Source organism: Trypanosoma brucei, chromosome 4 (genome assembly GCF_000002445.2).
Source record: "Trypanosoma brucei brucei TREU927 chromosome 4, complete sequence".
Classification (NCBI taxonomy): Eukaryota; Euglenozoa; class Kinetoplastea; order Trypanosomatida; family Trypanosomatidae; genus Trypanosoma; species Trypanosoma brucei.
This window is the reverse complement of record NC_007277.1, coordinates 1,303,430-1,328,642: the sequence shown is the minus strand read 5'-3', so window position 1 is coordinate 1,328,642 and position 25,213 is coordinate 1,303,430. Positions and strand designations below refer to the sequence as shown.

Here is a 25,213-nt window from a genome sequence, read left to right as displayed (position 1 = left end):
CACTCTGTTATCATTGTTGTTGGATGGCGTCCGCAGTGGTCCCCACAACAGACAGGGAACAGATAAACAAGGCAGATGTCACATCTCCTTTCGGCTCCTGCGAAGTGATAGGTGGAGAAGATGAAGGGCTTAAGGGCAAGAATGCTCTTCCCGCTAATGAGGGAGAAGGGGAACAGTCATCCATGAAGTGTTTCACTTCAATGATCCCTCCGGGCGGGCTAGTTTCGACCGCCTTCAGCCTTGCCTCCATATGTATCGGAGCTGGTATCCTCGGGTTGCCCGCGGCCGCCAACAGCACTGGACTGGTCATGACATTTGTGTACCCTATCATCATATATTTCCTATGCGTATACTCATTATATTGTCTTGGTGCACAAATGGAGCGGCATGGATTCAGATCCTACGAGGGTATGGCGCGTGCGCTGCTTGGGCCCTACGGTGCGCACCTCACTGGAGTATTACGTGTGGTTAACGCATTTGGGGCCTGTGTGGCGTACATAATCTCCGTTGGCGATATTGTTAGCACAATACTTAAGGGTACAGATGCGCCAAACTTCCTTAAGGAGAAGTGGGGTAATCGCCTTCTGACTTTCATCATGTGGCTATGTTTTATGCTACCACTCACCATTCCACGAGAGGTGAATTCCTTGAGGTATGTCTCGACCTTTGCTGTTGTCTTTATATTTTACCTTATGGGCGTTATTGTGGTGCATTCATGTATGAACGGGCTGCCGGAAAACATTAAGAACGTACATGTTACTGGAGCGCCAGGTGATGAGGGCATTCACCTCTTCGGCACTAGCAACCGGGCAGTGGAAGGCCCAGGTGTCTTTACGTTTGCATTTGTTTGTCAATGTTACGCCTTCGAAATATATTTCGGAATGGCAAAGCCAAGTGCGCACAGGTTTACTGCATACTCTGCTATTGCCATGGGTATATGTCTTGTCCTGTGTGTCATGACAGCATTCTTCGGTTACCTTGACTTTGGGGGGAAAGTTACGGGCTCCGTGTTATTGATGTATGACCCCGTGAAGGAGCCGGCAATTTTGGTGGGATTTGTTGGCGTCCTTACGAAACTATTCGCATCTTACGCTCTTCTTGCAATGTCCTGCCGAAATGGGTTGTGCGGCATCGTTGAGTGGGATGCGGAGAAGCTTTCATTTTTTAAGCATTGCACTATTATTGGAATCCTTTCCGTAATTATGCTGCTTTGTGGCCTATTTATTCCGAACATTAATACAGTGTTTGGTTTCGTTGGCTCTGTGTGTGGTGGATTTCTTGGATTCATCCTTCCCTCCTTATTCATGATGTATGGTGGTAACTGGTCCCTGAGTACCGTTGGGTGGCTACACTACATTGCAACATACGCAGTTTTATTTGCTGGTGTTGCCTTGTCTGTATTTGGCACTGGAGCCACTATATACGGAGTGGCTGTGGGTTGGTAATAATGCCCCACGCTTGGCAAACGGTACTTCCGAAGCAAAATGTTGTAACAAGCCACAACTTTAGAGTAAAAAAGCGCTTCACAAGCAAATAATATACGGAATAACTTAAAAACTCTGGTAAATATGTTATTTCCTTCCTCGAACGTGAATTATACGGTAATAATTCCCCCTTTGAAGGGACGGTGCTAACCAGCAGCAATTCCTTCTGTAGCGGGTACATTATTCTTACGTATAACATGGACGAAATATTTTTCCGTAAAAATGGGGGAGAGGCGGTATAACATGTGTTTTCAATCTTGTTGGATTAGTGTTAAACGTTCTGTGCACGTCGCTCCCATGCCCATGCCGATGCACATTCCGGAACCAATATGGAAATAACACAAAATGTGCTTTTCCCTTCTCCTATACTCTCTTCTACATTTTTTTGACTGCACACCAAAACACACACACACGTATACCAGTACAAAGAGAATACGAGCAACGAAGGCGCAGACTCGATTGTGACTGACTCCTGCTCCCGAGAGGTTCCCACCGCCATGGAAGTCAGGAACGAACCAATCGGATGCTGCGACGCGGCTGTAGACCCCAAGTCACAAGAGCAGCGGGAGGGAACCGGCTTCCTTGCACGGATGAGCACATTTGTGGCCACCGCCATCCCACCCGGAGGCATTGCCGCAAGTGCTTTCAACATCGCATCATCAACCGTTGGAGCTGGTATCGTCGGTCTACCCTCCGCTGCCAACAGTAGCGGACTCGTTATGGCTATTGTATACCTCATTATAATTACTGTTATGACTATATTCTCCATATATGCCCTCGGTGTCGCTGCAGACAAAACAAAAACACACGACTTTGAGGGTGTGGCAAAAGTATTGTTTGGTGCCAAGGGATCCTACCTTGTGGCCGCAACCCGTGCCTTTCATGGCTTCAGCGGTTGTGTGGCGTACATAATATCCGTGGGTGATATCCTCAGCGCAATACTTAAGGGTACAGATGCGCCAGACTTCCTTAAGGAGAAGTGGGGTAATCGCCTTCTGACTTTCATCATGTGGCTATGTTTTATGCTACCACTCGCCATTCCACGAGAGGTGAATTCCTTGAGGTACGTCTCGACCTTTGCTGTTAGCTTCATTGTCTACCTTGTGATCGTTATTGTGGTGCATTCATGTATGAACGGGTTGCCGGAAAACATCAAGAACGTCAGCGTGGGCAGGAATGATGTGGCTGCAATTGTGCTTTTTAACAGTGGGAACAAGGCCATCGAAGGACTTGGGGTGTTCATTTTCGCCTACGTCTCACAAATTACGGCGTATGAGGTCTATGTAGGAATGACAAACAGGTCGGTGGGTAAGTTTGTAATGGCATCCACCATTGCAATGGCTGTCTGCTTCACCATGTACGTTTTGACAGCATTCTTCGGTTACCTTGACTTTGGGCGTGATGTTACAGGCTCCGTGTTATTGATGTATGACCCCGTGAAGGAGCCGGCAATTATGGTGGGATTCATCGGCCTGCTCGTAAAACTATTCGCATCTTACGCGCTGCTCGGAATGGCATGCCGTAACGCGCTGTACAGCATTATTGGTTGGGATGCGGAGAAGGTGATGTTCTGGAAGCACTGTGTTGCTGTCGTAACCCTTTCCGTAATTATGCTGCTTTGTGGCCTATTTATTCCAAACATTAATACAGTACTTGGCCTCGCTGGTTCGATCTCTGGTGGACTTCTTGGATTCATTTTCCCTGCTCTGTTGTTATTGTATGCCGGTGGATTTACATGGCAGAAAGTTGGGCCCTTTCACTATATCGCGACGTATACGGTACTCATCACTGGTGTCATTGCAATTGTGTTTGGCACGGGGGCTTCCATCTGGGGAGCTATTAACATATAAAAGCAAGGGATGATAAGGGTCAGCCCGAGTGAATGATTTAAAAAGAAGGTCGTGACAACGTTGTTGGCACTGTTAAATATCTGTTTTGTTTACCTTGTCCTTCCTTTTTTGATTTGGTTTACTCAACTACTGAGCGAGTAGCGTTTTAACTGAAGTGGGTGAGCGAATCCATTCCCTCCTGTTCACTGTGAAACGATTTGCTTTGTATCGGCTTACGTATTCTTTATGTGTTATTGCTTTTATCATAACTTATTATCCCGATTTAATATCTTAGGTACCCTGCTGTCGCTGCGGCGGCTTCGGTAACCGTATTTTGTTCGTCCGTCCCTTTGCGCAGCTCTTATGTTTCGTGAGGTTTGTGTATCTACATCAGTAAACATGTCCCCTTCACCTCGTTTTTTCCATATACATTTACACATAGACGTGTTCCGAGCTTAACACATAAGGAGTACATTTGGCAATATTCACCGTGTAAAAAGATGGTTTCAACGCCTTTTTTTTTTGCCTCACTGAACTGACTATAACCACTGCATATCCATCATCTTCGGTTATTCACAACCGCATGGATGATCATCCCCTAAACAATTACTCTCCATTACGCTGTTTGCTCCCTTTTTCTTTTGCGTATGCACGTAAGTGCGCAAGCAAGGCAAACACTCTGTTATCATTATTGTTGGATGGCGTCCGCAGTGGTCCCCACAACAGACAGGGAACAGATAAACAAGGCAGATGTCACATCTCCTTTCGGCTCCTGCGAAGTGATAAGTGGAGATGATGAAGGGCTTAAGGGCAAGAATGCTCTTCCCGCTAATGAGGGAGAAGGGGAACAGTCATCCATGAAGTGTTTCACTTCAATGATCCCTCCGGGCGGGCTAGTTTCGACCGCCTTCAGCCTTGCCTCCATATGTATCGGAGCTGGTATCCTCGGGTTGCCCGCGGCCGCCAACAGCACTGGACTGGTCATGGCATTTGTGTACCCTATCATCATATATTTCCTATGCGTATACTCATTATATTGTCTTGGTGCACAAATGGAGCGGCATGGATTCAGATCCTACGAGGGTATGGCGCGTGCGCTGCTTGGGCAGCCTTGTTTGTACTTTATAGGGGTATTACGTGTTGTTGAGGCATTTGGGGCAGCCGTAGCGCAGATAATAGCGACAGGCGATATTGTTAGCACAATACTTAAGGGTACAGATGCGCCAAACTTCCTTAAGGAGAAGTGGGGTAATCGCCTTCTGACTTTCATCATGTGGCTATGTTTTATGCTACCACTCACCATTCCACGAGAGGTGAATTCCTTGAGGTATGTCTCGACGATTTCTGTTTTCTTCGTATTTTACCTTATGGTAGTTATTGTGGTGCATTCATGTATGAACGGGCTGCCGGAAAACATTAAGAACGTACATGTTACTGGAGCGCCAGGTGATGAGGGCATTCACCTCTTCGGCACCAGCAACCGGGCAGTGGAAGGCCCAGGTGTCTTTACGTTTGCATTTTTGTGTCATATCTCTGTTTTTGAAATATATTTCGGAATGGCAAAGCCCAGTGCGCACAGGTTTACTGCATACTCTGCTATTGCCATGGGTATATGTCTTGTCCTGTGTGTCATGACAGCATTCTTCGGTTACCTTGACTTTGGGCGTGATGTGGCAGGCTCCGTGTTATTGATGTATGACCCCGTGAAGGAGCCGGCAATTTTGGTGGGATTTGTTGGCCTGCTCGTAAAACTATTCGCATCTTACGCTCTTCTTGCAATGACATGCCGAAATGGGTTGTGCGGCATTATCGGCTTGGATACGGAGAAGCTTTCATTTTTTAAGCATTGCACTATTATTGGAACCATTTCCATAATTATGCTGCTTTGTGGCCTATTTATTCCGAACATTAATACAGTACTTGGTTTCGTTGGCTCTGTGTGTGGTGGATTTCTTGCATTCATCCTTCCCTCCTTATTCATGATGTATGGTGGTAACTGGTCCCTGAGTACCGTTGGGTGGCTACACTACATTGCAACATACGCAGTTTTATTTGCTGGTGTTGCCTTGTCTGTATTTGGCACTGGAGCCACTATATACGGAGTGGCTGTGGGCTGGTAATAATGCCCCACGCTTGGCAAACGGTACTTCCGAAGCAAAATGTTGTAACAAGCCACAACTTTAGAGAGAAAAAGCGCTTCACAAGCAAATAATATACGGAATAACTTAAAAACTCTGGTAAATATGTTATGTGCTTAATTGAGCGTGGAAGGCGCTGCAGCTATTTCCCCTTTGAAGGGACGGTGCTAACCAGCAGCAATTCCTTCTGTAGCGGGTACATTATTCTTACGTATAACATGGACGAAATATTTTTCCGTAAAAATGGGGGAGAGGCGGTATAACATGTGTTTTCAATCTTGTTGGATTAGTGTTAAACGTTCTGTGCACGTCGCTCCCATGCCCATGCCGATGCACATTCCGGAACCAATATGGAAATAACACAAAATGTGCTTTTCCCTTCTCCTATACTCTCTTCTACATTTTTTTGACTGCACACCAAAACACACACACACGTATACCAGTACAAAGAGAATACGAGCAACGAAGGCGCAGACTCGATTGTGACTGACTCCTGCTCCCGAGAGGTTCCCACCGCCATGGAAGTCAGGAACGAACCAATCGGATGCTGCGACGCGGCTGTAGACCCCAAGTCACAAGAGCAGCGGGAGGGAACCGGCTTCCTTGCACGGATGAGCACATTTGTGGCCACCGCCATCCCACCCGGAGGCATTGCCGCAAGTGCTTTCAACATCGCATCATCAACCGTTGGAGCTGGTATCGTCGGTCTACCCTCCGCTGCCAACAGTAGCGGACTCGTTATGGCTATTGTATACCTCATTATAATTACTGTTATGACTATATTCTCCATATATGCCCTCGGTGTCGCTGCAGACAAAACAAAAACACACGACTTTGAGGGTGTGGCAAAAGTATTGTTTGGTGCCAAGGGATCCTACCTTGTGGCCGCAACCCGTGCCTTTCATGGCTTCAGCGGTTGTGTGGCGTACATAATATCCGTGGGTGATATCCTCAGCGCAATACTTAAGGGTACAGATGCGCCAGACTTCCTTAAGGAGAAGTGGGGTAATCGCCTTCTGACTTTCATCATGTGGCTATGTTTTATGCTACCACTCGCCATTCCACGAGAGGTGAATTCCTTGAGGTACGTCTCGACCTTTGCTGTTAGCTTCATTGTCTACCTTGTGATCGTTATTGTGGTGCATTCATGTATGAACGGGTTGCCGGAAAACATCAAGAACGTCAGCGTGGGCAGGAATGATGTGGCTGCAATTGTGCTTTTTAACAGTGGGAACAAGGCCATCGAAGGACTTGGGGTGTTCATTTTCGCCTACGTCTCACAAATTACGGCGTATGAGGTCTATGTAGGAATGACAAACAGGTCGGTGGGTAAGTTTGTAATGGCATCCACCATTGCAATGGCTGTCTGCTTCACCATGTACGTTTTGACAGCATTCTTCGGTTACCTTGACTTTGGGCGTGATGTTACAGGCTCCGTGTTATTGATGTATGACCCCGTGAAGGAGCCGGCAATTATGGTGGGATTCATCGGCCTGCTCGTAAAACTATTCGCATCTTACGCGCTGCTCGGAATGGCATGCCGTAACGCGCTGTACAGCATTATTGGTTGGGATGCGGAGAAGGTGATGTTCTGGAAGCACTGTGTTGCTGTCGTAACCCTTTCCGTAATTATGCTGCTTTGTGGCCTATTTATTCCAAACATTAATACAGTACTTGGCCTCGCTGGTTCGATCTCTGGTGGACTTCTTGGATTCATTTTCCCTGCTCTGTTGTTATTGTATGCCGGTGGATTTACATGGCAGAAAGTTGGGCCCTTTCACTATATCGCGACGTATACGGTACTCATCACTGGTGTCATTGCAATTGTGTTTGGCACGGGGGCTTCCATCTGGGGAGCTATTAACATATAAAAGCAAGGGATGATAAGGGTCAGCCCGAGTGAATGATTTAAAAAGAAGGTCGTGACAACGTTGTTGGCACTGTTAAATATCTGTTTTGTTTACCTTGTCCTTCCTTTTTTGATTTGGTTTACTCAACTACTGAGCGAGTAGCGTTTTAACTGAAGTGGGTGAGCGAATCCATTCCCTCCTGTTCACTGTGAAACGATTTGCTTTGTATCGGCTTACGTATTCTTTATGTGTTATTGCTTTTATCATAACTTATTATCCCGATTTAATATCTTAGGTACCCTGCTGTCGCTGCGGCGGCTTCGGTAACCGTATTTTGTTCGTCCGTCCCTTCGCGCAGCTCTTATGTTTCGTGAGGTTTGTGTATCTACATCAGTAAACATGTCCCCTTCACCTCGTTTTTTCCATATACATTTACACATAGACGTGTTCCGAGCTTAACACATAAGGAGTACATTTGGCAATATTCACCGTGTAAAAAGATGGTTTCAACGCCTTTTTTTTTTTGCCTCACTGAACTGACTATAACCACTGCATATCCATCATCTTCGGTTATTCACAACCGCATGGATGATCATCCCCTAAACAATTACTCTCCATTACGCTGTTTGCTCCCTTTTTCTTTTGCGTATGCACGTAAGTGCGCAAGCAAGGCAAACACTCTGTTATCATTGTTGTTGGATGGCGTCCGCAGTGGTCCCCACAACAGACAGGGAACAGATAAACAAGGCAGATGTCACATCTCCTTTCGGCTCCTGCGAAGTGATAAGTGGAGAAGATGAAGGGCTTAAGGGCAAGAATGCTCTTCCCGCTAATGAGGGAGAAGGGGAACAGTCATCCATGAAGTGTTTCACTTCAATGATCCCTCCGGGCGGGCTAGTTTCGACCGCCTTCAGCCTTGCCTCCATATGTATCGGAGCTGGTATCCTCGGGTTGCCCGCGGCCGCCAACAGCACTGGACTGGTCATGACATTTGTGTACCCTATCATCATATATTTCCTATGCGTATACTCATTATATTGTCTTGGTGCACAAATGGAGCGGCATAGATTCAGATCCTACGAGGGTATGGCGCGTGCGCTGCTTGGGCAGCCTTGTTTGTACTTTACGGGGGTATTACGTGTGGTTAACGCATTTGGGGCAGCCGTAGCGCAGATAATAGCGACAGGCGATATTGTTAGCACAATACTTAAGGGTACAGATGCGCCAAACTTCCTTAAGGAGAAGTGGGGTAATCGCCTTCTGACTTTCATCATGTGGCTATGTTTTATGCTACCACTCACCATTCCACGAGAGGTGAATTCCTTGAGGTATGTCTCGACGATTTCTGTTTTCTTCGTATTTTACCTTATGGTAGTTATTGTGGTGCATTCATGTATGAACGGGCTGCCGGAAAACATTAAGAACGTACATGTTACTGGAGCGCCAGGTGATGAGGGCATTCACCTCTTCGGCACCAGCAACCGGGCAGTGGAAGGCCCAGGTGTCTTTACGTTTGCATTTTTGTGTCATATCTCTGTTTTTGAAATATATTTCGGAATGGCAAAGCCCAGTGCGCACAGGTTTACTGCATACTCTGCTATTGCCATGGGTATATGTCTTGTCCTGTGTGTCATGACAGCATTCTTCGGTTACCTTGACTTTGGGCGTGATGTGGCAGGCTCCGTGTTATTGATGTATGACCCCGTGAAGGAGCCGGCAATTTTGGTGGGATTTGTTGGCCTGCTCGTAAAACTATTCGCATCTTACGCTCTTCTTGCAATGACATGCCGAAATGGGTTGTGCGGCATTATCGGCTTGGATACGGAGAAGCTTTCATTTTTTAAGCATTGCACTATTATTGGAACCATTTCCATAATTATGCTGCTTTGTGGCCTATTTATTCCGAACATTAATACAGTGTTTGGTTTCGTTGGCTCTGTGTGTGGTGGATTTCTTGGATTCATCCTTCCCTCCTTATTCATGATGTATGGTGGTAACTGGTCCCTGAGTACCGTTGGGTGGCTACACTACATTGCAACATACGCAGTTTTATTTGCTGGTGTTGCCTTGTCTGTATTTGGCACTGGAGCCACTATATACGGAGTGGCTGTGGGCTGGTAATAATTCCCCACGCTTGGCAAACGGTACTTTTTCATTTTTTTTTTTTGTAGATTGCCGCGTTGGTTCTTCTTATTTTATTTTTATTTTTTGCTTGCCATTCATCGCTTTATTTTCATTTTTTGTTGTCCTTTGTTGTAGATTTTGTTGCCTCGGTCAGTTGATTTGTTGTGGTTTGTCAGTGTGGTGTGATATATATATATATATTCTTTTGTTCTTTGAAGAATGGCAGGGTCCAATTATATATTCAAATGTTTCGTAATGAAGGGTTCCCTGATTTGCTTTTTCTTGTGTCGTTTCGATTCTGAGCGGGTAAGTGCAATTGTGTGCTTCTGTTTGCTTACGTTTTTTTAAACATTTGTTTTACTGTAGCTTGGGAAGTTCCTGGATCCTTTTTTGTTATTTGTGGATGCGGTGCTGTTACTATTATTTTAAGTTGAAACTCAATTGTTAATCTTACTTCAGCATTATTATTGCTATCGGGTTTCTGCGTTTGATTGTATTTTCAGTTGATCACTAAAAAAGAATGAGATGGGTTGTGAACAGAAGACGGCATTATTGTCGCAAAGCGGTTCGTGTAATTATTATTATTATGGTTATTTCTTTTAAGTTAGGAGGTTACTCCGAACAACCAACTGCCCCGTCTGCGGAGCAACCGCACAGCTGATAATTGTAATTTTTTATTTTTTTCGTTCGGAAAAAGGAGGACGTGTGGGTTGCACGACGGAAGGCGAGATTAGTTTGTCTTCGTTGTCATTTTTTCCTCACTTTGGCATTTTCTTATTTCATTTTTTTTCTTTTTCGTGCCGGTCGCCCAACATATTCCCCCTTTCCCTCCCCCTTTTTCTTTCTCTTGGGTAATTACCCTGTGAACTTGTGACATTGGACATCTTTTTCGATTTATAATTAAAAAAGAAACAAATGAGTTTGCATATGAACAAGAAGGGATGTACCAGGAGGAGAAGGAGGTGTGGCGATGAGGAAGTGCCCCCATGGCTGCGTAGGATTCAGTCGTTTAATTTTATAAAGTGGGGGAGGGAAGGGGATAAAACATAATATCTTCAAAACACACGGCTGCAGGTAATGAATCCCACAACCACGCCGAAGAGAGGAGAAATTTGGCAGGATAAAAAAGTTACAAGGTGAGGTACACGTACTTGCCTAATTCATCCCGATACCTGTGTTTTTTGATGCTTTTGTACCCTTTCCTTTTTAATTTTGAGGGCTTATTCGTTGAATAGTGATCTTGTATTGTGGCCTTGAAGGGGCAAAAGAGAGGTGACGTACATGCGATGATGTGAGAGGGATCTCAAGTGTAATTGCTGCGGGCACGCACCTTCCGCCCCCCTCCCCTCCCCAAGAAAAAGGGCGATATGGCGAAGGCAACAAGGGAAGGGGGATTGAGGTTGCAGGGAAAGCAAACCTCACTTAGGCCTCGTTCTCAGCAACGCCATCAGGACTCTCACAATTTAACTTTGTGACTTTTTTTTCCTTTTGATCATCTTCCACACGAGAGATTTACTAGAGATTAAGTTGTCTAAAATACGTGACCGTCATGCGTGGGCCCCTTTCACCTTTATGGTTTTATACCCTCCTTTTTCGTTTGTCTTCATTTGGTAGTTGTATGTAGCGGTGCGCGGATTTGTAGTTACGCACACCACGCTCAATTCGGTACAAAGACGCGTTCCTTATTATCGTCGCGACTCGCCACTAATTGTTTATTATAACTTCGTTTTCCCCACGCCAGTGGTTCACCTTCCAGACACGCACATATCCCAACGCTAATGTCGGAAACGAACTTCACGTTGTTATTGGTATTTACATTTGTCTTTCTGTTCCTCATCATACGCGTTTTATTGATGTTTCGCCCACGACGGCTTTTACAGGATGGGGAGCAGCAGGAAGGAAATGATGGCTTGTCTCCGCATCAGCCGCTGCATCCCGCTCCTCCATGGAATGAAGGCAATTACATTAATATTCCGGTAGCCCAACCAACAACTGTGGTCCCACCGCCTCCGGAGGCAATAATTCTGCCAGGTATTCCCATAGCGCGTCACCATGAGATGACTACAGCGGCTCAGCTGCAGCAGGAGGAACCCCCTCGGAGTGAAATACCAAACAATCCTTTAGAACAGGCAACAAGTCACGCAGATGTGGTGTACGGGCATTCGGCATATATTCCCCGAACCACGGGAGTTTCGCTTGCCGCTAGTGAAAGCAAGGGAGGGGAGGTGGAGAAGACACTGTAATTGGGAGGCACACGAGTGCCGTGCACTCATACATAAGTGTGTGAATGTGTTTGTTTTATTTATACACCTAGTCATATGAATATAAATATAATTATATAATTATATATTTGTATTTATTCCTTCATCTATATGGGTATGCATATGGCAACCCTCGTCGGGTCGGTATATTATAGTTATTTTTTAAATGGGTGTTGTTGTTATCGCATTAAGGTTTCTTTACTTCTCGCGTCGTGGTGGGGTCTTTTGTTTGTTTTCGGTGCTTGTTTGCTTGTTCGGGTATTCCTGGCGATCGGTAAAACAGTGGGGTGTGAAACATAAAACAGAAGGTTCTAGAGAAGCAAAAGAAAGCGCAAGGAGGTTAGAAGCACTGGCACCCGTTTTTCACACAGCACTGTGGTGCGGAGGAACATCTACTTCGTCGCCTCCGTGTGCATTGCTTCTGAATAATATTTAGGTAGCCGCTTGTTTTGTTGCAGAATGCGACGACTACGTGGCACTAACCAACCAACCATGCGCTCATTGTTGTTTATTTTACCTCATTAACCCAAGGCAGTACAGATCGGAACATGTATTTCACATGCATGTATGCATATGCAAATATGTTTTACCCCTGATACCGTACACATTCTCCCCATTTACACTCTTATATTACTATTATTATTACTATTGTTATTATTATTATTATTATCGTTTTTCCTCCATTCCATTTCACTCTACCCCCCCCCCTCGACACACACACACACATACACAAAGCCCCAAAAACCCGTGCACCAACCCAATAGTTCCTCATTCTGGTCGCGGGTGTTACAAACGTCAGGCGGAAGTTATCCCTCTCCCACCGAGCCAACGGCAGTGTTACCACGACATTGAAATCTCACAACAAGTAGGGAGCAGTACATTTTTGTGGGTTTTAGGGAGTGAAGGACATCGGAAAGGTTCGGAGATTAGGGAGGGTGAGGAAGAAGATAGTAAAAAGATGGAGCTTACGCAAGCAATAAACCTTGCTTTCGCTGCTTTTCTATTTGCGTGCGTTGCCGTCGTAATGACTGAGTACATGATGGTGAAACAGCGCCGTCGTCGAGCTCAGCTGGCGAGAGCGCATCGACAGGGTCGGCGGGAGGCAACTGGGCAGAGCAGCCAGGAGCGTGCGCGCAGCCGTTTGACACGTCAAGCCATTGAAATATTATTGGCCAACAATTACGTGCATGAAGGCATTCCACTGGCTTCTATGGTAGGTGTGACGGAGGTATTGGCGGATAGGGAAATGCGTAGCAATACTTATCAAGGCAGGCCACCCCTCATCACGATGGCAGATGGGAGGCGCGCTACGATATCTCGTGTGGCGGAGTTAGTGAGGGAAAACGGCCCAACGCCTGATGCGCTTCCCGGCCCTTCAGTTGTGGAGCTCCTCGAAAGTTTAAGTCAACAGCAGCGGCGGGCGGGGGGAGCAGAACCCTTCGGTGATTCTGGGCTTTCGGTAGCGGAACTGACGATAGAAGAGTTTGCCAAGCTAGAAGACAAGAAAAAGAAACGCAACAGGGCAGAGGAAAGTAGTGTGGAAGAAGTATACGGAAAGGGATCAGAGTATACGCACAACCCTGCTAACGTACGTACAGAAAATGCTTTTAATCATCTATGTAAAAGGGGCGATGTTCCCTCCACCACATATTAGGGAAGGGTTTCGCGAGTGGGTGTGTCATTTCATTGGTACTTGTCTGTGTGCAAATGTTCGTTAGATGTGTTTTAGTGTGAATCTAAAGGATGTGAAATGGAATGTTATGGGGATTGAATACATGATCGAGAGAGGAAAAGAGTGTGGAAAGAAGACATCCTCTCCCACATCCAACTCTTCTTTCATCATCCCCATTTTCCTCCTTACTCTCTTCCTTGAGTTTTTAATGTAGGGAACTTATAAATAAGAAAGCCGCCTAATGATAGCTTTCGATAGTCGTTGTTATTGTTTATTATTATTGTTGTTGTTTCCCTTGCCAAAAGAAACACTTGCCGATACCCATCATTATTTGGTGGTCATTTGCATTGCTTGCAGAGGTGAGTCCATGTTCCGAGTGGCTCCTTTGTCCACTGGGTGTGTTTTATGTTCAATCACATTAGCTGATTTTTCGTTGTTTTTCTTTCTATTGGCATTCGTTTTTCTTACTTTTTAGTCTCGTTTAGAGTTATGCACCTCAAACCGTTCCGAATCTATTATGTGTGATCGTTAATTGTTTTGTTGCTAGTGCTCTCTTTCTTTTGTTTTTTGTTTTAATGTTGTCTTTCTTTTTCCCACTTACTTTCGTTTGTTTGTACACCAAATGTGTAACTCCTTAAACTTCCTACTCGCCCCATCACAGTGTACTGATTCGATAGCCCTCTGTTATATTTCATTCAATCACATTTCCATCCTTAGCTATTTGTTTATATTTCACATGCATGTATGCATATGCAAATATGTTTTACCCCTGATACCGTACACATTCTCCCCATTTACACTCTTATATTATTATTATTACTATTATTATTATTATCGTTTTTCCTCCATTCCATTTCACTCTACCCCCCCCCCTCGACACACACACACACATACACAAAGCCCCAAAAACCCGTGCACCAACCCAATAGTTCCTCATTCTGGTCGCGGGTGTTACAAACGTCAGGCGGAAGTTATCCCTCTCCCACCGTACCCGCGGGAGAGGCTTGCATCTTGAGATTCGTTAATACCCCTCCCATCCCCTTCCTTTTGGTGCGCGGCAGTTGAAATCAAAGTCATTCAGTTCTTCGTTTCGTTGGGGGGAAAAAAAAGAAAAGAAAAATACCGTAGTGTGGCTGCCGTGCAAATGAGTAATGCCCCAACACTGCAGGCCGTCCTGGTCGTCCTTTTGATGCTTGGGTTGGGTGTAGTCGTCATCATATACACCATAACAAAAACGAGATGGCGCCTTGGGGCTTCACGGGAGCAGCAACGTTTGCGCTTAGGGTCAACAGCCAACAACCTCTCGGGTGAACTCCTGCGAAACCGTTTAATACGACAAGCCACTGAGGTGCTGGTAACCAACAAACATGCGGTTGAAGGCATTCCACTGGCCTCCACGGTAGGTGTGACGGAAGTATTGGCGGATAGGGAAATGCGTGCCAGACGTGGAAGATCTCACTCCATCACTACAGCAGGGGGACAAGGCACCACAACCACAAATGGAGCAGAGACTTCTCGATCCAATAGACAGGTTCCAGAAGCCTCTGCCGGCCCCACTTTTATAGAACTTCTCACGGGATTGCACCACCATCTGCAGCGCTTAAATCGGTCACAACCAGCATCAACTGATTCTCACTGCGCTCTGGTGGAAGAATTGATAGAACGGATCATGCAATCAGAAGAGGACGCGGAGCGAAAGGCGGATATAATGAATGACGCAGACGAAGTGTACGGCATGGGGTTCGAATACTCGCTGAACCCGGCAAATAGTCGCATCAAGTACGTCGAAAAAACCTGGGAAGAAGAACCCCTCATTTTCTCTCCACGGTAATGAGGGGGGAAGGAGAGAAGGGTGGGAATTAAAAAAAAAAAACTTGTATGCTTGCGAATCCATCTTCCTGCGAGCGCATCGGCGGATTTGTGTCTGCGCGTCTTTGTGGAAGGTTGTTTGTTTTTTGTTTATGTTTGAAGTCGAGTTTGCAAATAAGCAAGAGAAGGGGATTTCTTTCTTCTTTTTTTTTTTTTGCGCCGCGCGGAGCGTTCCCTCCCCTCTTCCTCCTCCAAAAAAAGAATGAAAAGAAGGAAGGAAGGGTTGTGCCGTACGGCTGTACCAATTGGAGGCGCGGAAGCAATGAGAAGAAAATTCCACGCTCGTTTCCCCTCCTCCTCCTTCTCTTCCTCCAATTTTTCCTTTTTCTTGCGCATGAAACACGTTTTCCTTTTGTTACTGTTGTATTGCTGCTCGTTCTTTTCTGTCTTTGTTCCTATTTTCGTCTGTTTTTCCCCCCTCCCCTTCTCTCTTTTTTTTTTCTTTTACGTTTTGAGTCCTTTTAACTGGGCAGTTCCATACGTGCTCGTGTTAGGCATTATGTTGCAGCGGGGGAGGGGAAAGGAGTGTGCGTATGTAGTGAGAAAGGTCTCTTCAAACTCACACGCTAAAAACCGCTGAAAGAAGAAAAAAGGAAAAATGTTGTTTATCCGTTTCATCTCATTTCATTTTCCACTTTACTCATTTTTTTTCCTTTTTTCACTCTTGTTTGGTCTGTTGCCGTTGCTGCTACCCTCCCTGTGTTGCTTGAATAGTTAATATGATAATTAAGTTTTATCCACCAAAATATACATATATATATATATATATGTATATATATGCGTGTGCGCTTGTGTGTGTGTGTGTTTGCGTGTGTGTATGGATGTGTGTGTGTGTGCACTTTGTGAATAAAGCATGCGAACCTTCCCCCCTGTGCACCGGTGTTGCCACCAAAATCGCATACGTCCCCGAGACACTGGCGGGAAAATAAATAAAGGGTGAAACAGAGACGCGTGAAATGTAAAGACACGTAAATACATGCCAAATCATATTTATATTGTTTAAGCTCACCTCTATTCATTCTTCCCAATGATATGTGTAGTGCACCACACGCCACCCGCATATCATTCCTCGTCCGTAACTCTAAGTTGCCTTACCTTTCCCTGCTTCTTTGTGACCCTTTATCCATCCCGCCGCAGTCACATGGAAACTCGTCTTTTTTTTTTTTGTTTTTGTTTCTTTCTTTCGCTGTTCGTTTGCTGGTTCATCGCACCCTCCCTGCTCTCGTTCGCTATACTTTTATATGCTTTAAAATTGGTTTCTGGAAAGAAAAAAAATGAAGGAAAAGAGAGAAAGGAAAGGGGGGGCCATCTAAAAACCACTTGTGTGTATCTTGGTAAATATATATATTTATATATGTATGTATCTCGACATGCATATACCTTTATATATCAAACGCATGAAATGAAAGAAAAAGAAAAAAAAGGGAATAGAAGCGTAGAGTTTGTTTGTTTACTTGTTTCCTTTTCTTTTTTTAAAAAAAAAAAAAGTGACCTTCTAAATGTGCGCGGTTGTTTGCATTTGTCTGATTGTTCCATTACTCCTGTTAAAGGGGTGTTGTTGCGGCTCGGGTAGTAAGGGAAAGAGGGAAAATTAAAAAAAGGAAAGGGGTATTTGTGATTGTTTGTCGATATTTTGTAGACGCTTACGTGCGAACCACTTTCAACACCATCGTGCCATTAACTTGAAACAAACAAAAACAAGAAAAGAACGGAAAAGAGAATAGCCTGTATTCACCCTCATTTTTATTTCTTTCACTCTCATTATGTGAATCCATTTGTTCGCTTTATTTAAACGTCAAGGTTGCACACGGTACGGTGACGGGAAAGGCAGCCGTACATAGGGGGGGTAGTAAATGCCGATTTCCATTCTTTACGTGATGCTAGCGCTGCTGGTGTTTGTGAACATATGCGTATTGATTGCGCTGGTAGTTGTGCTCGTGCGTCGCTCAGCGCATCGAATGCAGATTAGGGAAAGAGTGGCCAACGGTTTAGATGGCACAGCGGGCCAAACTGCAGTTGTGACGCTTGCACAACACTATCCTCCTTTAATTGTTGGTGATTACCGACATCAAGGTGAGGCGGTCATATTCAATGGCGGTAGTGGTGTTGGCGGCATTACGGACGGCAATGCAATCCCTAATGCCGCTGATGAACGTATGGCGCGACAGCAAATACACCCTCTCACGACAGATGATGTAAGCCTTCTTCACCAACTTGCTGTTGAGGGAATGGTTGTTTCACCTACTAACCAAATGACAAACAGCGCATTAACAGAAACCAGGCATTTCCCGTCATGGGGGTTGAGCAACCGTATTGCTGTACCGCTTCCCGCCCTGTTATTAGCAGCAGATGAACCAGATGCCATACCTTTTTTAGAAGGTGAGCAACAGTGGGATGAGGAAGAAAGTAGCAGTCCTGCTGGATGGACAACCGGTACAGACCCACAGCACGCCGGCGGCGCGCTCTCCAGTTGTTTTCCATCAACTGTGAGAGGCGGTTCACGCGATGAGAGTCACATAGTTTATGGCAGATCCTGTTATTTCGTTGGCCCTCATTGGGATGGGCCGCGTGGGGAGGTGCCTTTGGAATGTGTATTGAGAGACGGTTGTGCTGGATCCAGTAGCGAAAGCAGCAGTGACATAAGTAGTGTGGCCACGGAGCCCGCTCGTTGTATAGTTGCTAACAGGTGTGCCCCTCCAACGATGTTGTCTTCTTTTCCACTTTCACTCTATCCCTTCTCTTTTTCCTTTCCTTCCCATATGCACCTTTCCGTATCTTCATCCAATTCCCTCTTTGCATCAGATGAGGAAGAAGGAGAAGAATACGCGGCGGGGTAACTCGTTATCATGGAATCCCACGCGTCGTATAGAGCGTAGTGATGTGTGGAGCCAATGCTGGTGATCTACCAGTGTGTTCAAACCATAGAAGGTTGTTTACGAGATGGAGTGGTGGACTTCTCATCTGACATGATACTTTTGTTGGTATCATTGTTGTTGTTGTTGTCATCATTTACTGACTTCGTTTTTATTCCGCCCGCTTGCCATTTTTAGAGTTTTACTTTTTTTATTTTTTAAGATCACCTTAGCGGTATTTAGATTGTTTTGCCAAGCATTCGAAACCCAAGTACACATCATGCACTTTTTCATGTGCTCACACTTGTGTATATAATACATTTATATATATATTTATTTATTTAATATTTATTTACCTAATATGGTTTGCATTGTTATTAACATTAATATCGTTATTACTTTATTGCAGGTGAGGCACCACTACAACTGATTGTTTGGTGTATCGGCTACTCGCTTGTGAAGGATAATACAAACTCTAAACAACTTTCCCCCTTTTGTCATTTTAATACCATAACATAAAACAACAGCGATTGAGTTATCTTTGCCTTGTGCTAACATTGAGTAGTGGTCGTGCTTTTCCTCATTAATCACATCAGTGTTAGGGGGTCAGGGAAAAATAAGAAGGGAAAATACACACCAATCATTTTTCTGAAGCATTCAATAATAACAAGAAAGGTAGGGGGCTGTTGATCAAACCGGAACTGTTTCACTGGCTTCTACCCATCTCGTACATCTGTAAAACTAACTACAAATGATAGGTGAGGTGAAGTAGGGGGGACGAAAAGGAAAGAAAAGGAAGAAAAGGAAGGAAGGGATGAAAACGAGTCTCCCGCCTCCTCTTATTGCAGAGGAAACCTCCTCCGACGGACTCAGCTACGAAGAGAAGCTTCGGCAGGCATACGCCGCGGGGGAAACAAAACGACCGCAGTACCTCTCAGCCTCGCTTCGTGATCTCTTCGAAGTGACGCTCAACCGCGAGCTTCTGCTGTTCCGAAATGAAGAAACGGAAACACCCGTGACACGTCGTAAGAAGTGGTTGCAGTGGTACAACGAAATATACAACAGCCTTCGCTGCACGCACAATGTAAATGCTCTGCTGTTATACTGGGTGACAGGAATCGTTAGTTATGAACTCCGCGAGATGGAAAGGTGCCTGGCGGGAATACGTGAGCGTGAAAGGGAGAAATCAGGGGAACAACAACTGCCACCACAGGGACAGGGCGTTCCCGATGAAAACGTCACATTTGAGGGAGAAAAATCACTTGAGGCAATCCAACATGCGATGGAGCTTCGGAACGTCATCCGACGGCTTCCAGCCCTGGTGGCATTTTTCTTCGCATGGGACATGAATTTGGGAGATACTAGCAAGTTTGAGGAACTTCTTCACAAAGTAATTATCGACAACTTTAGCGAGGGGGCTGAACTGTTGCTTTTGGAACAGTTGCTGACGTGGACGCTTCGGTGGTGCCGCCAGCTACAGTGGAAAGGCACCAATTCAAGCGCCAAACTTCCGCCTCCACTGCGGCAGCAGTTGCAAACCGCCCTGGCAGATATTTGTCAACTCATCATGCTCTTCAGCTGCGATGCTCGCACGGCGGAGAGGCGTATCATCGTAACTGCACTCCGCAGCGTAGTTGAAGGATGTGAAATGTACTTCAATCGCCATGCGCTTTTGGCAATGTTGGAACGCAAGGCGAACAACGTTGAGACACGCCAAGTTTTTGTCCTGGAAAGGTGGCCACAGTATTGGCTCAGTGAGCTCACAATATTAGGTGATATCCCCAGCGTGGACAAGGAGTGGGTGAAGGCTATTATGTTAAACATGGCGTTATTATGGAACCCAGAAAGTCTCAGCGGTGAAGGCATGGCAAGTGGCGTGGAGGGCTCCCCAGTTGACGCTGACGATACGTACCTTTTTCATTTGCTCTTGCTGACACTTCAACCAATGTTTGACAACCTCTTTGGTGTTCCTGCTGTTGACAACAAAGAGTTTACACCGAGCACTGCTAACTCGCAGTCAGTAGAGGCTCTTTCAACTGAGCGTACCACTTCCGGCGAAAAAAAGGATCCGTTGAAACTCCTTTTGGAGGTTGCAGATGTTATGGCGTGTATTGGTTCACCACTGTGCCGTGATATTCATTATTGGGACTGTATAGGTGTGGGCCCCCTATTGACACAAAACGTTGCTAATGGGAACAAGGACATTGGTTCCTTTGTAATGGCAAGTGTGTGCAGAAGGCTGTTGCAGGAACAAATACCCCTTTCAGTGAACTCCTTCTTGTTGAGTAACGATGCGCCAAAAAAGCAACTTCAGCGTTTAATCACGTATTTGATCCGTACGGAGCGTGTGTTTGACTGCCTCTGCGGCATCCAAGCACTCAAAGCTTGCTTACTCGGTACGAGGACCAGCGATAACGACACTAAAGGCTGTTTCTACTACATTCTAGAGACAGCACTTGCTAATCATCAACACCAGCTGCGCGGTGCCAGCGCGCTTGTTGAAGAACTTCTTTACAATGTGTACGAGTATTTGCTCAGAGGCAACGAGACATCACCGGCAACAGGCAACGGTTCCCTGAGCGGCAATGAGGACCTCCGAGCGGCACTTCGAATTATACAGGGCCTCTCCGGTCGGACTCAATTGTTCAGTTTCTATAAGGAAAACCTCGCTATCCGATTACTGAGCATCCTTCATCCGAAACCTCACGATAACGCCGTGAGCACTGAGGAACTGCGTCACGAGAGGCTTCAGTTTGAGGGATCCATGTGCCGCTATCTGATGGAACTATTTCCCGGCGACCGTGAGGCGGTCCAGCATATGGTACAGATGTGCGAAGATGTTAAAACGGCCAATGAGATGTCGGAGGCTTTTAACCAACAGCAGATGCAGGATATTGGAAATGCAGCACTCTCCGTCAAACTCACCACAAGCATTCTTTCACCTCATGCTTGGCCCGTATATCCCAAACTGGAGCGCGTACCAAGGCCATTGAAGAACACCATGGACGGCTTCTCCGCGTTCTATCAGAACCGGCATTCAACGCGCCGTCTGATATGGATTCGAACCACATTTGAACGTGTAACCTTTGATATCGCATACCCCCGCGGGAAGAAGCTGGTAACGGGATCCTTGGAACACTACGAGATCTTCAACTGCCTTAGCGAGGCTGCGGGCGCGGGCGTTACGTGGGAAAATTTGGCCAAGGAGGTTGAATGGGAAACGGCGAAGTTGCAGCAAGAGCTCCGCAAGCCCATCTTTAACGGATTGCTGGTGCTTCCACAAGAGGAAGAAGCGAAGGTGGCCGAGAGAGCCGATACCGCTTCACAGCAAGCTCTCCGTCTCAACCCTGAATTCACTTCGTCACACACACATTTCAACCTCCTCCCCGAGCGTTCCCAACGGAAGCAGTTGACGACGTGCACCCGAACGAACGAAAAGGCTGCCAAAGGGTTACAAGAGACACGGATAGGGGCGATTCAGGCTGCGGTAATGCACCGGTTGAAAACAGTACAGCACGGCTCCTACAAGGATTTATTTCAGTTCACCCAAGAGTCACTTCGACATCATTTTCAACTAAGTGATGTTGAGTTCAAGGAGGTGTTGAGAAGATTAATTGATAAGGAGTATATTGTGCGTGACCAAGAAGACAGGGAGCAGTTTGTTTACAGAGCGTAAAAAGGGGTGCCGCCTGTTGTTGCTCGTATTTTGTTTGCCTCATGCCGACATGCCATTACCGCATTTGCGCTCTCACATTGGCAATTTCCCCCGCCTGCATTTATACCTAGCCGCTACTGTTTATTACTGCCTTTTCTCCAACCCCCTCCCTGCCTCATCGCTTTTCACATTTTTTTTTTTGTAAGCGCAAAAAGAACACAAAGAAAACAGTAAAGACGCAGTGGTGCGCTGACAATTTTGGTCGCGTGACGAATAGATCTAGTTGAGAAGATGCAAGCATCGAGGTCAAAGGCAACGCGATCTCCACATAGAAATACCAGTGGGACGTTATCCGCTAGTGCTCCCGCCTCATCATTCTTAGAGACGATTACTAACCGGGTAGCTACAAAGTATGGTGTTTCCTTTTTCCTCATCAAACTCGGCGAGGAGAAGGCAGTACATGGCACAGAGCTGCAAGAAACTCTTATAGCGACAGGTAAGAGAGCTGTATCTGAGAAGAATCCTAACAAGGTTCAGGAGGTGGAAAAACTGCGTCAGAGCGCTGAAGCGTGGAGCAATAGCTGGATCCGTTCGCTAGATCCTCTGCGTTCTCAGTCAGAGCAACAGTTCCGAGTTCGTCCGCTCCTACCTGCGGCATTGTTACTTCTTTTAGCTGATATCGGACTTGTAAAAGCAAGTGAATCCCTTTGCTTGTTGGGCGTCCTCGAGCCTGCGGCAGCCGTAGAGCAACATTGTCGCCGCAGTGTCGGGACGTCGGCGACGAAAAAAACCACACTCCAACCAATCATTTCTTTATGCATCAATGCACTTGAGGGAATCGTCGACGTCACGGAGCGGCTGTCGCAACAAGCCAAAGCAATGTATCGTCACACGTCCAAAAAGAATGCAGCTAATCAAGGTATGGAAATGACATCGAGCGACAGCCAGGGCGCCGAAGATGACGAAAATTGGGCTGAAAAATGTTGGCCGCGGTTCTTTCTTTTGTCGCCATGTGTCCCGTATGCTTCATTGCGGGACGTGGTGAATCGTGTTGCCAGAGAGGAGGGGGTAAGTACTTTGGCTACAACGTGTGGGGCTGGTGAGGCGTGTGAGGTACTGCTGGTGTATGATTTTAGACACCTTACGTTTCCTGGCATTGGAGAGCACGTACCAGATCATAATCCTGAGATATGGGGGCGCGTTAAATACCAACAGAAGCAGCAAGAATGCAATAATGGAGTGGTAACGGATGGAGAAGTTGAAGTGGCGAACGGTAATGGCAGTTCAGAAGAATGTGATGAGCTATTTTTTATCGCCCACACGCTGGAAGATTACCTACGACTCGGGAGCTCCTTCTCGTGGGTATATGGATGGCAGCTTTGTTACGCCTCTCAGGGCCCACCACCACGCTCGCTTCCATGGCTGAAGTTATTTGCCCCTAGTGCACTTGCAGCAGTTGTTGCCTCCAACACGATAGTAAAAGGTAGTGAGCCCGCTAGAAACGTTGGAGCCAGTGCCCAAGTGTCGGATGCTGCTGTGAGGAAAACAGCAGCAAGATCGTAAAGAATTAGCGAATGAGGGATACCGCGACGAGTTACACCTAGTTGGGGTAGGAAAGCGCTGACGCGTTTGTATCACTGTGTTGCATCCAGTGGTTATACAACATTGTAGAAACAGGTCAACTACTAAAGTTCCTGTAGTAAACCCCTGGAAAGTGAAGTAAATTTCCCATCAAGTGCCATCACAACAGAGGAAAAAAAAAGTAGCGAAAGCCGTTTTCTGGGGACGGAGGCATATCCTTGCGACCGTTTTCATTTTCTGCGCCAGACACTTCTCCATTCCCTCCTGGTGTCGCCTGCCTTTGCACTAATCCCGATTTCTTTTCTTTATTTTTACCCCCTTTCCGTCGCAATTTCAGTCTAAGCAGGGTATTCTCAGGGAAGTTCAGTGCAACACAATTTACTCCAACAGTTGCCTTCCACTGTTGCCCCATGGCCCGGCAACCTTTGGGGGACATGTACGCAATGACGCCAGAACGAGCACGGGAGTATGGTTTCGTGTCCTACTACAACCACACCGGGAGTGAGGCATCAGACAAACTAGCGAACAACATCACACTAACAGGCGAAGAATGGGCGCAACTGCTGACCAGTCCCGTGCAGTTTATACTGCAGAGTGGCGGCTGGGGAGGTGCTGGTTTCGACGTGACGGTACTCCCACAATTATTGTTGTGTTTGCCGTGGACCCTCGCCTTTTTGATCTTTCGTATTTTTGCCCAAAGGCAGCTTTCGCGGTTCGGACTCTGGCTACAAGTCGTGGTGCCAAAGGATGGCAGTAAGGCAACTTTGAACAACGCACAGCGCCGAAAACTGAGGAAGTTCCAGAATCAGGTATGGCTAACCGTCTATTACATCATATCCGCTGTATTTGGATACGCTGTACAGTGCACAAAACCGTGGTTTGGTCTTCCCGTGAGCGAGTCGAACCGCATTGCCCTACTGACCCCGCATCCTTACAAGCCTGATGGGGGATTAATGTGCTATTACCAGTCAGGACTCGGTTTCTATTTCTCAGAAATGCTGGCGCTTCCGGTAGAAAATGACATCAGGCGTTCCGATTTTGTGGAGTACTTTGTCCATCATATTGTGACTTGTGCGCTCATTGTTTTCTCCCACTGCAGTTACGAGCATCGCTTCGGGGTGTACGTGCTTTTCATTCATGATGCGAGTGACATCATGCTGGCCGCCGGAAAAGTCATCAACTATGTTGTATCTGCAGAAGGTAAGCGCGCGCAGAGATTAAAAAACAATGGAGGTGGGGACAAACAAACAAAGGCGAAGCCCTCCCTTCTCTATAGAGTTATATTTAATGAAATCACAGTAAATGTATGTTTTGCTTTGTTTACCCTATTTTTCGTATTCTTCAGGTTGGTGTGCCTGCCCTATTTGGCTTTAGCGAATATCGTATACGGAGTGAAGATACGGATGTTCACGGGGAGTTACTGTCTCCTCATTATTCTTCTGCAAGGAGTCCTGCAAGGACTACATGTCTATTGGTTCACACTCATTATGAAAATTGCAATTAACTCATTGACAGGGAAACGAGTAGATGATATTCGCTCTGAAGATGACGACGATGGTGACGGTGTTGAGGGGCAGGCTGTACCAAAGAATTCAAAACCTCATAGGGAGTAGAATCAGTGAAAGGAAGCAGAGTGATATCCTACTTAACCCCCATAAATTTTGTGTTTGTTTGTTTATTTCCCTTCCGTCTTTTCAAAGACACGATAAGTCTTCGGAAGAGCGGAAGGAAGAGATATTTGGAGTGTTAATAAGAAAAAAATAATAATAATAAAAGGATTTGATGTGGTTCAAAGAGTAATAGATGAAAACACTGCCTAGCAGCCGCCGCGGATTACGTAACAAACCCTGCACCAATGCGAGCAACCCACAGTTACATGTGAGGTGATTCATATATAT

General features: G+C 46.0%; 13 protein-coding genes across 13 annotated transcripts, besides 10 other annotated features; all 13 read left to right on the top strand.

Moving 5' to 3' along the window:
* Positions 1 to 5,495: part of a sequence feature (sequence corresponds to BAC RPCI93-3M17) that runs on past the window's edge.
* Positions 24 to 1,445, top strand: Tb927.4.4860 (amino acid transporter 8, putative; the record flags this gene model as incomplete). Its single annotated transcript, XM_839542.1, has 1 exon — positions 24 to 1,445. One exon carries the CDS (start codon positions 24 to 26, stop codon positions 1,443 to 1,445), a length of 1,422 nt encoding a protein of 473 aa, XP_844635.1.
* Positions 1,982 to 3,334, top strand: Tb927.4.4850 (amino acid transporter, putative; the record flags this gene model as incomplete). The annotated part of the gene is made up of 1 exon (XM_839541.1): positions 1,982 to 3,334. The coding sequence occupies one exon, from the start codon at positions 1,982 to 1,984 to the stop codon at positions 3,332 to 3,334; it is 1,353 nt and encodes a 450-aa protein (XP_844634.1).
* Tb927.4.4840 (amino acid transporter 7, putative) lies at positions 3,961 to 5,433 on the top strand (the record flags this gene model as incomplete). The annotated part of the gene is made up of 1 exon (XM_839540.1): positions 3,961 to 5,433. One exon carries the CDS (start codon positions 3,961 to 3,963, stop codon positions 5,431 to 5,433), a length of 1,473 nt encoding a protein of 490 aa, XP_844633.1.
* Positions 5,496 to 25,213: part of a sequence feature (sequence corresponds to BAC RPCI93-3I12) that runs on past the window's edge.
* On the top strand, positions 5,970 to 7,322 carry Tb927.4.4830 (amino acid transporter, putative; the record flags this gene model as incomplete). The annotated part of the gene is made up of 1 exon (XM_839539.1): positions 5,970 to 7,322. One exon carries the CDS (start codon positions 5,970 to 5,972, stop codon positions 7,320 to 7,322), a length of 1,353 nt encoding a protein of 450 aa, XP_844632.1.
* On the top strand, positions 7,950 to 9,422 carry Tb927.4.4820 (amino acid transporter 10, putative; the record flags this gene model as incomplete). The annotated part of the gene is made up of 1 exon (XM_839538.1): positions 7,950 to 9,422. One exon carries the CDS (start codon positions 7,950 to 7,952, stop codon positions 9,420 to 9,422), a length of 1,473 nt encoding a protein of 490 aa, XP_844631.1.
* Positions 11,747 to 11,786: a sequence feature (AT_rich).
* Positions 12,246 to 13,340, top strand: Tb927.4.4810 (hypothetical protein, conserved; the record flags this gene model as incomplete). The annotated part of the gene is made up of 1 exon (XM_839537.1): positions 12,246 to 13,340. One exon carries the CDS (start codon positions 12,246 to 12,248, stop codon positions 13,338 to 13,340), a length of 1,095 nt encoding a protein of 364 aa, XP_844630.1.
* Positions 12,315 to 12,356: a microsatellite.
* On the top strand, positions 13,981 to 14,373 carry Tb927.4.4800 (hypothetical protein, conserved; the record flags this gene model as incomplete). The annotated part of the gene is made up of 1 exon (XM_839536.1): positions 13,981 to 14,373. One exon carries the CDS (start codon positions 13,981 to 13,983, stop codon positions 14,371 to 14,373), a length of 393 nt encoding a protein of 130 aa, XP_844629.1.
* Positions 14,164 to 14,193: a microsatellite.
* Positions 14,503 to 15,189, top strand: Tb927.4.4790 (hypothetical protein, conserved; the record flags this gene model as incomplete). The annotated part of the gene is made up of 1 exon (XM_839535.1): positions 14,503 to 15,189. The coding sequence occupies one exon, from the start codon at positions 14,503 to 14,505 to the stop codon at positions 15,187 to 15,189; it is 687 nt and encodes a 228-aa protein (XP_844628.1).
* Positions 15,996 to 16,063: a microsatellite.
* On the top strand, positions 16,255 to 16,800 carry Tb927.4.4780 (hypothetical protein; the record flags this gene model as incomplete). Its single annotated transcript, XM_839534.1, has 1 exon — positions 16,255 to 16,800. One exon carries the CDS (start codon positions 16,255 to 16,257, stop codon positions 16,798 to 16,800), a length of 546 nt encoding a protein of 181 aa, XP_844627.1.
* Positions 16,563 to 16,617: a microsatellite.
* On the top strand, positions 17,081 to 18,064 carry Tb927.4.4770 (hypothetical protein; the record flags this gene model as incomplete). The annotated part of the gene is made up of 1 exon (XM_839533.1): positions 17,081 to 18,064. One exon carries the CDS (start codon positions 17,081 to 17,083, stop codon positions 18,062 to 18,064), a length of 984 nt encoding a protein of 327 aa, XP_844626.1.
* Positions 18,399 to 18,434: a microsatellite.
* Positions 18,854 to 18,894: a sequence feature (CT-rich).
* Tb927.4.4760 (hypothetical protein, conserved) lies at positions 18,894 to 21,755 on the top strand (the record flags this gene model as incomplete). Its single annotated transcript, XM_839532.1, has 1 exon — positions 18,894 to 21,755. One exon carries the CDS (start codon positions 18,894 to 18,896, stop codon positions 21,753 to 21,755), a length of 2,862 nt encoding a protein of 953 aa, XP_844625.1.
* On the top strand, positions 22,026 to 23,297 carry Tb927.4.4750 (hypothetical protein, conserved; the record flags this gene model as incomplete). Its single annotated transcript, XM_839531.1, has 1 exon — positions 22,026 to 23,297. The coding sequence occupies one exon, from the start codon at positions 22,026 to 22,028 to the stop codon at positions 23,295 to 23,297; it is 1,272 nt and encodes a 423-aa protein (XP_844624.1).
* Positions 23,750 to 24,928, top strand: Tb927.4.4740 (hypothetical protein, conserved; the record flags this gene model as incomplete). The annotated part of the gene is made up of 1 exon (XM_839530.1): positions 23,750 to 24,928. The coding sequence occupies one exon, from the start codon at positions 23,750 to 23,752 to the stop codon at positions 24,926 to 24,928; it is 1,179 nt and encodes a 392-aa protein (XP_844623.1).
* Positions 25,062 to 25,090: a sequence feature (AT_rich).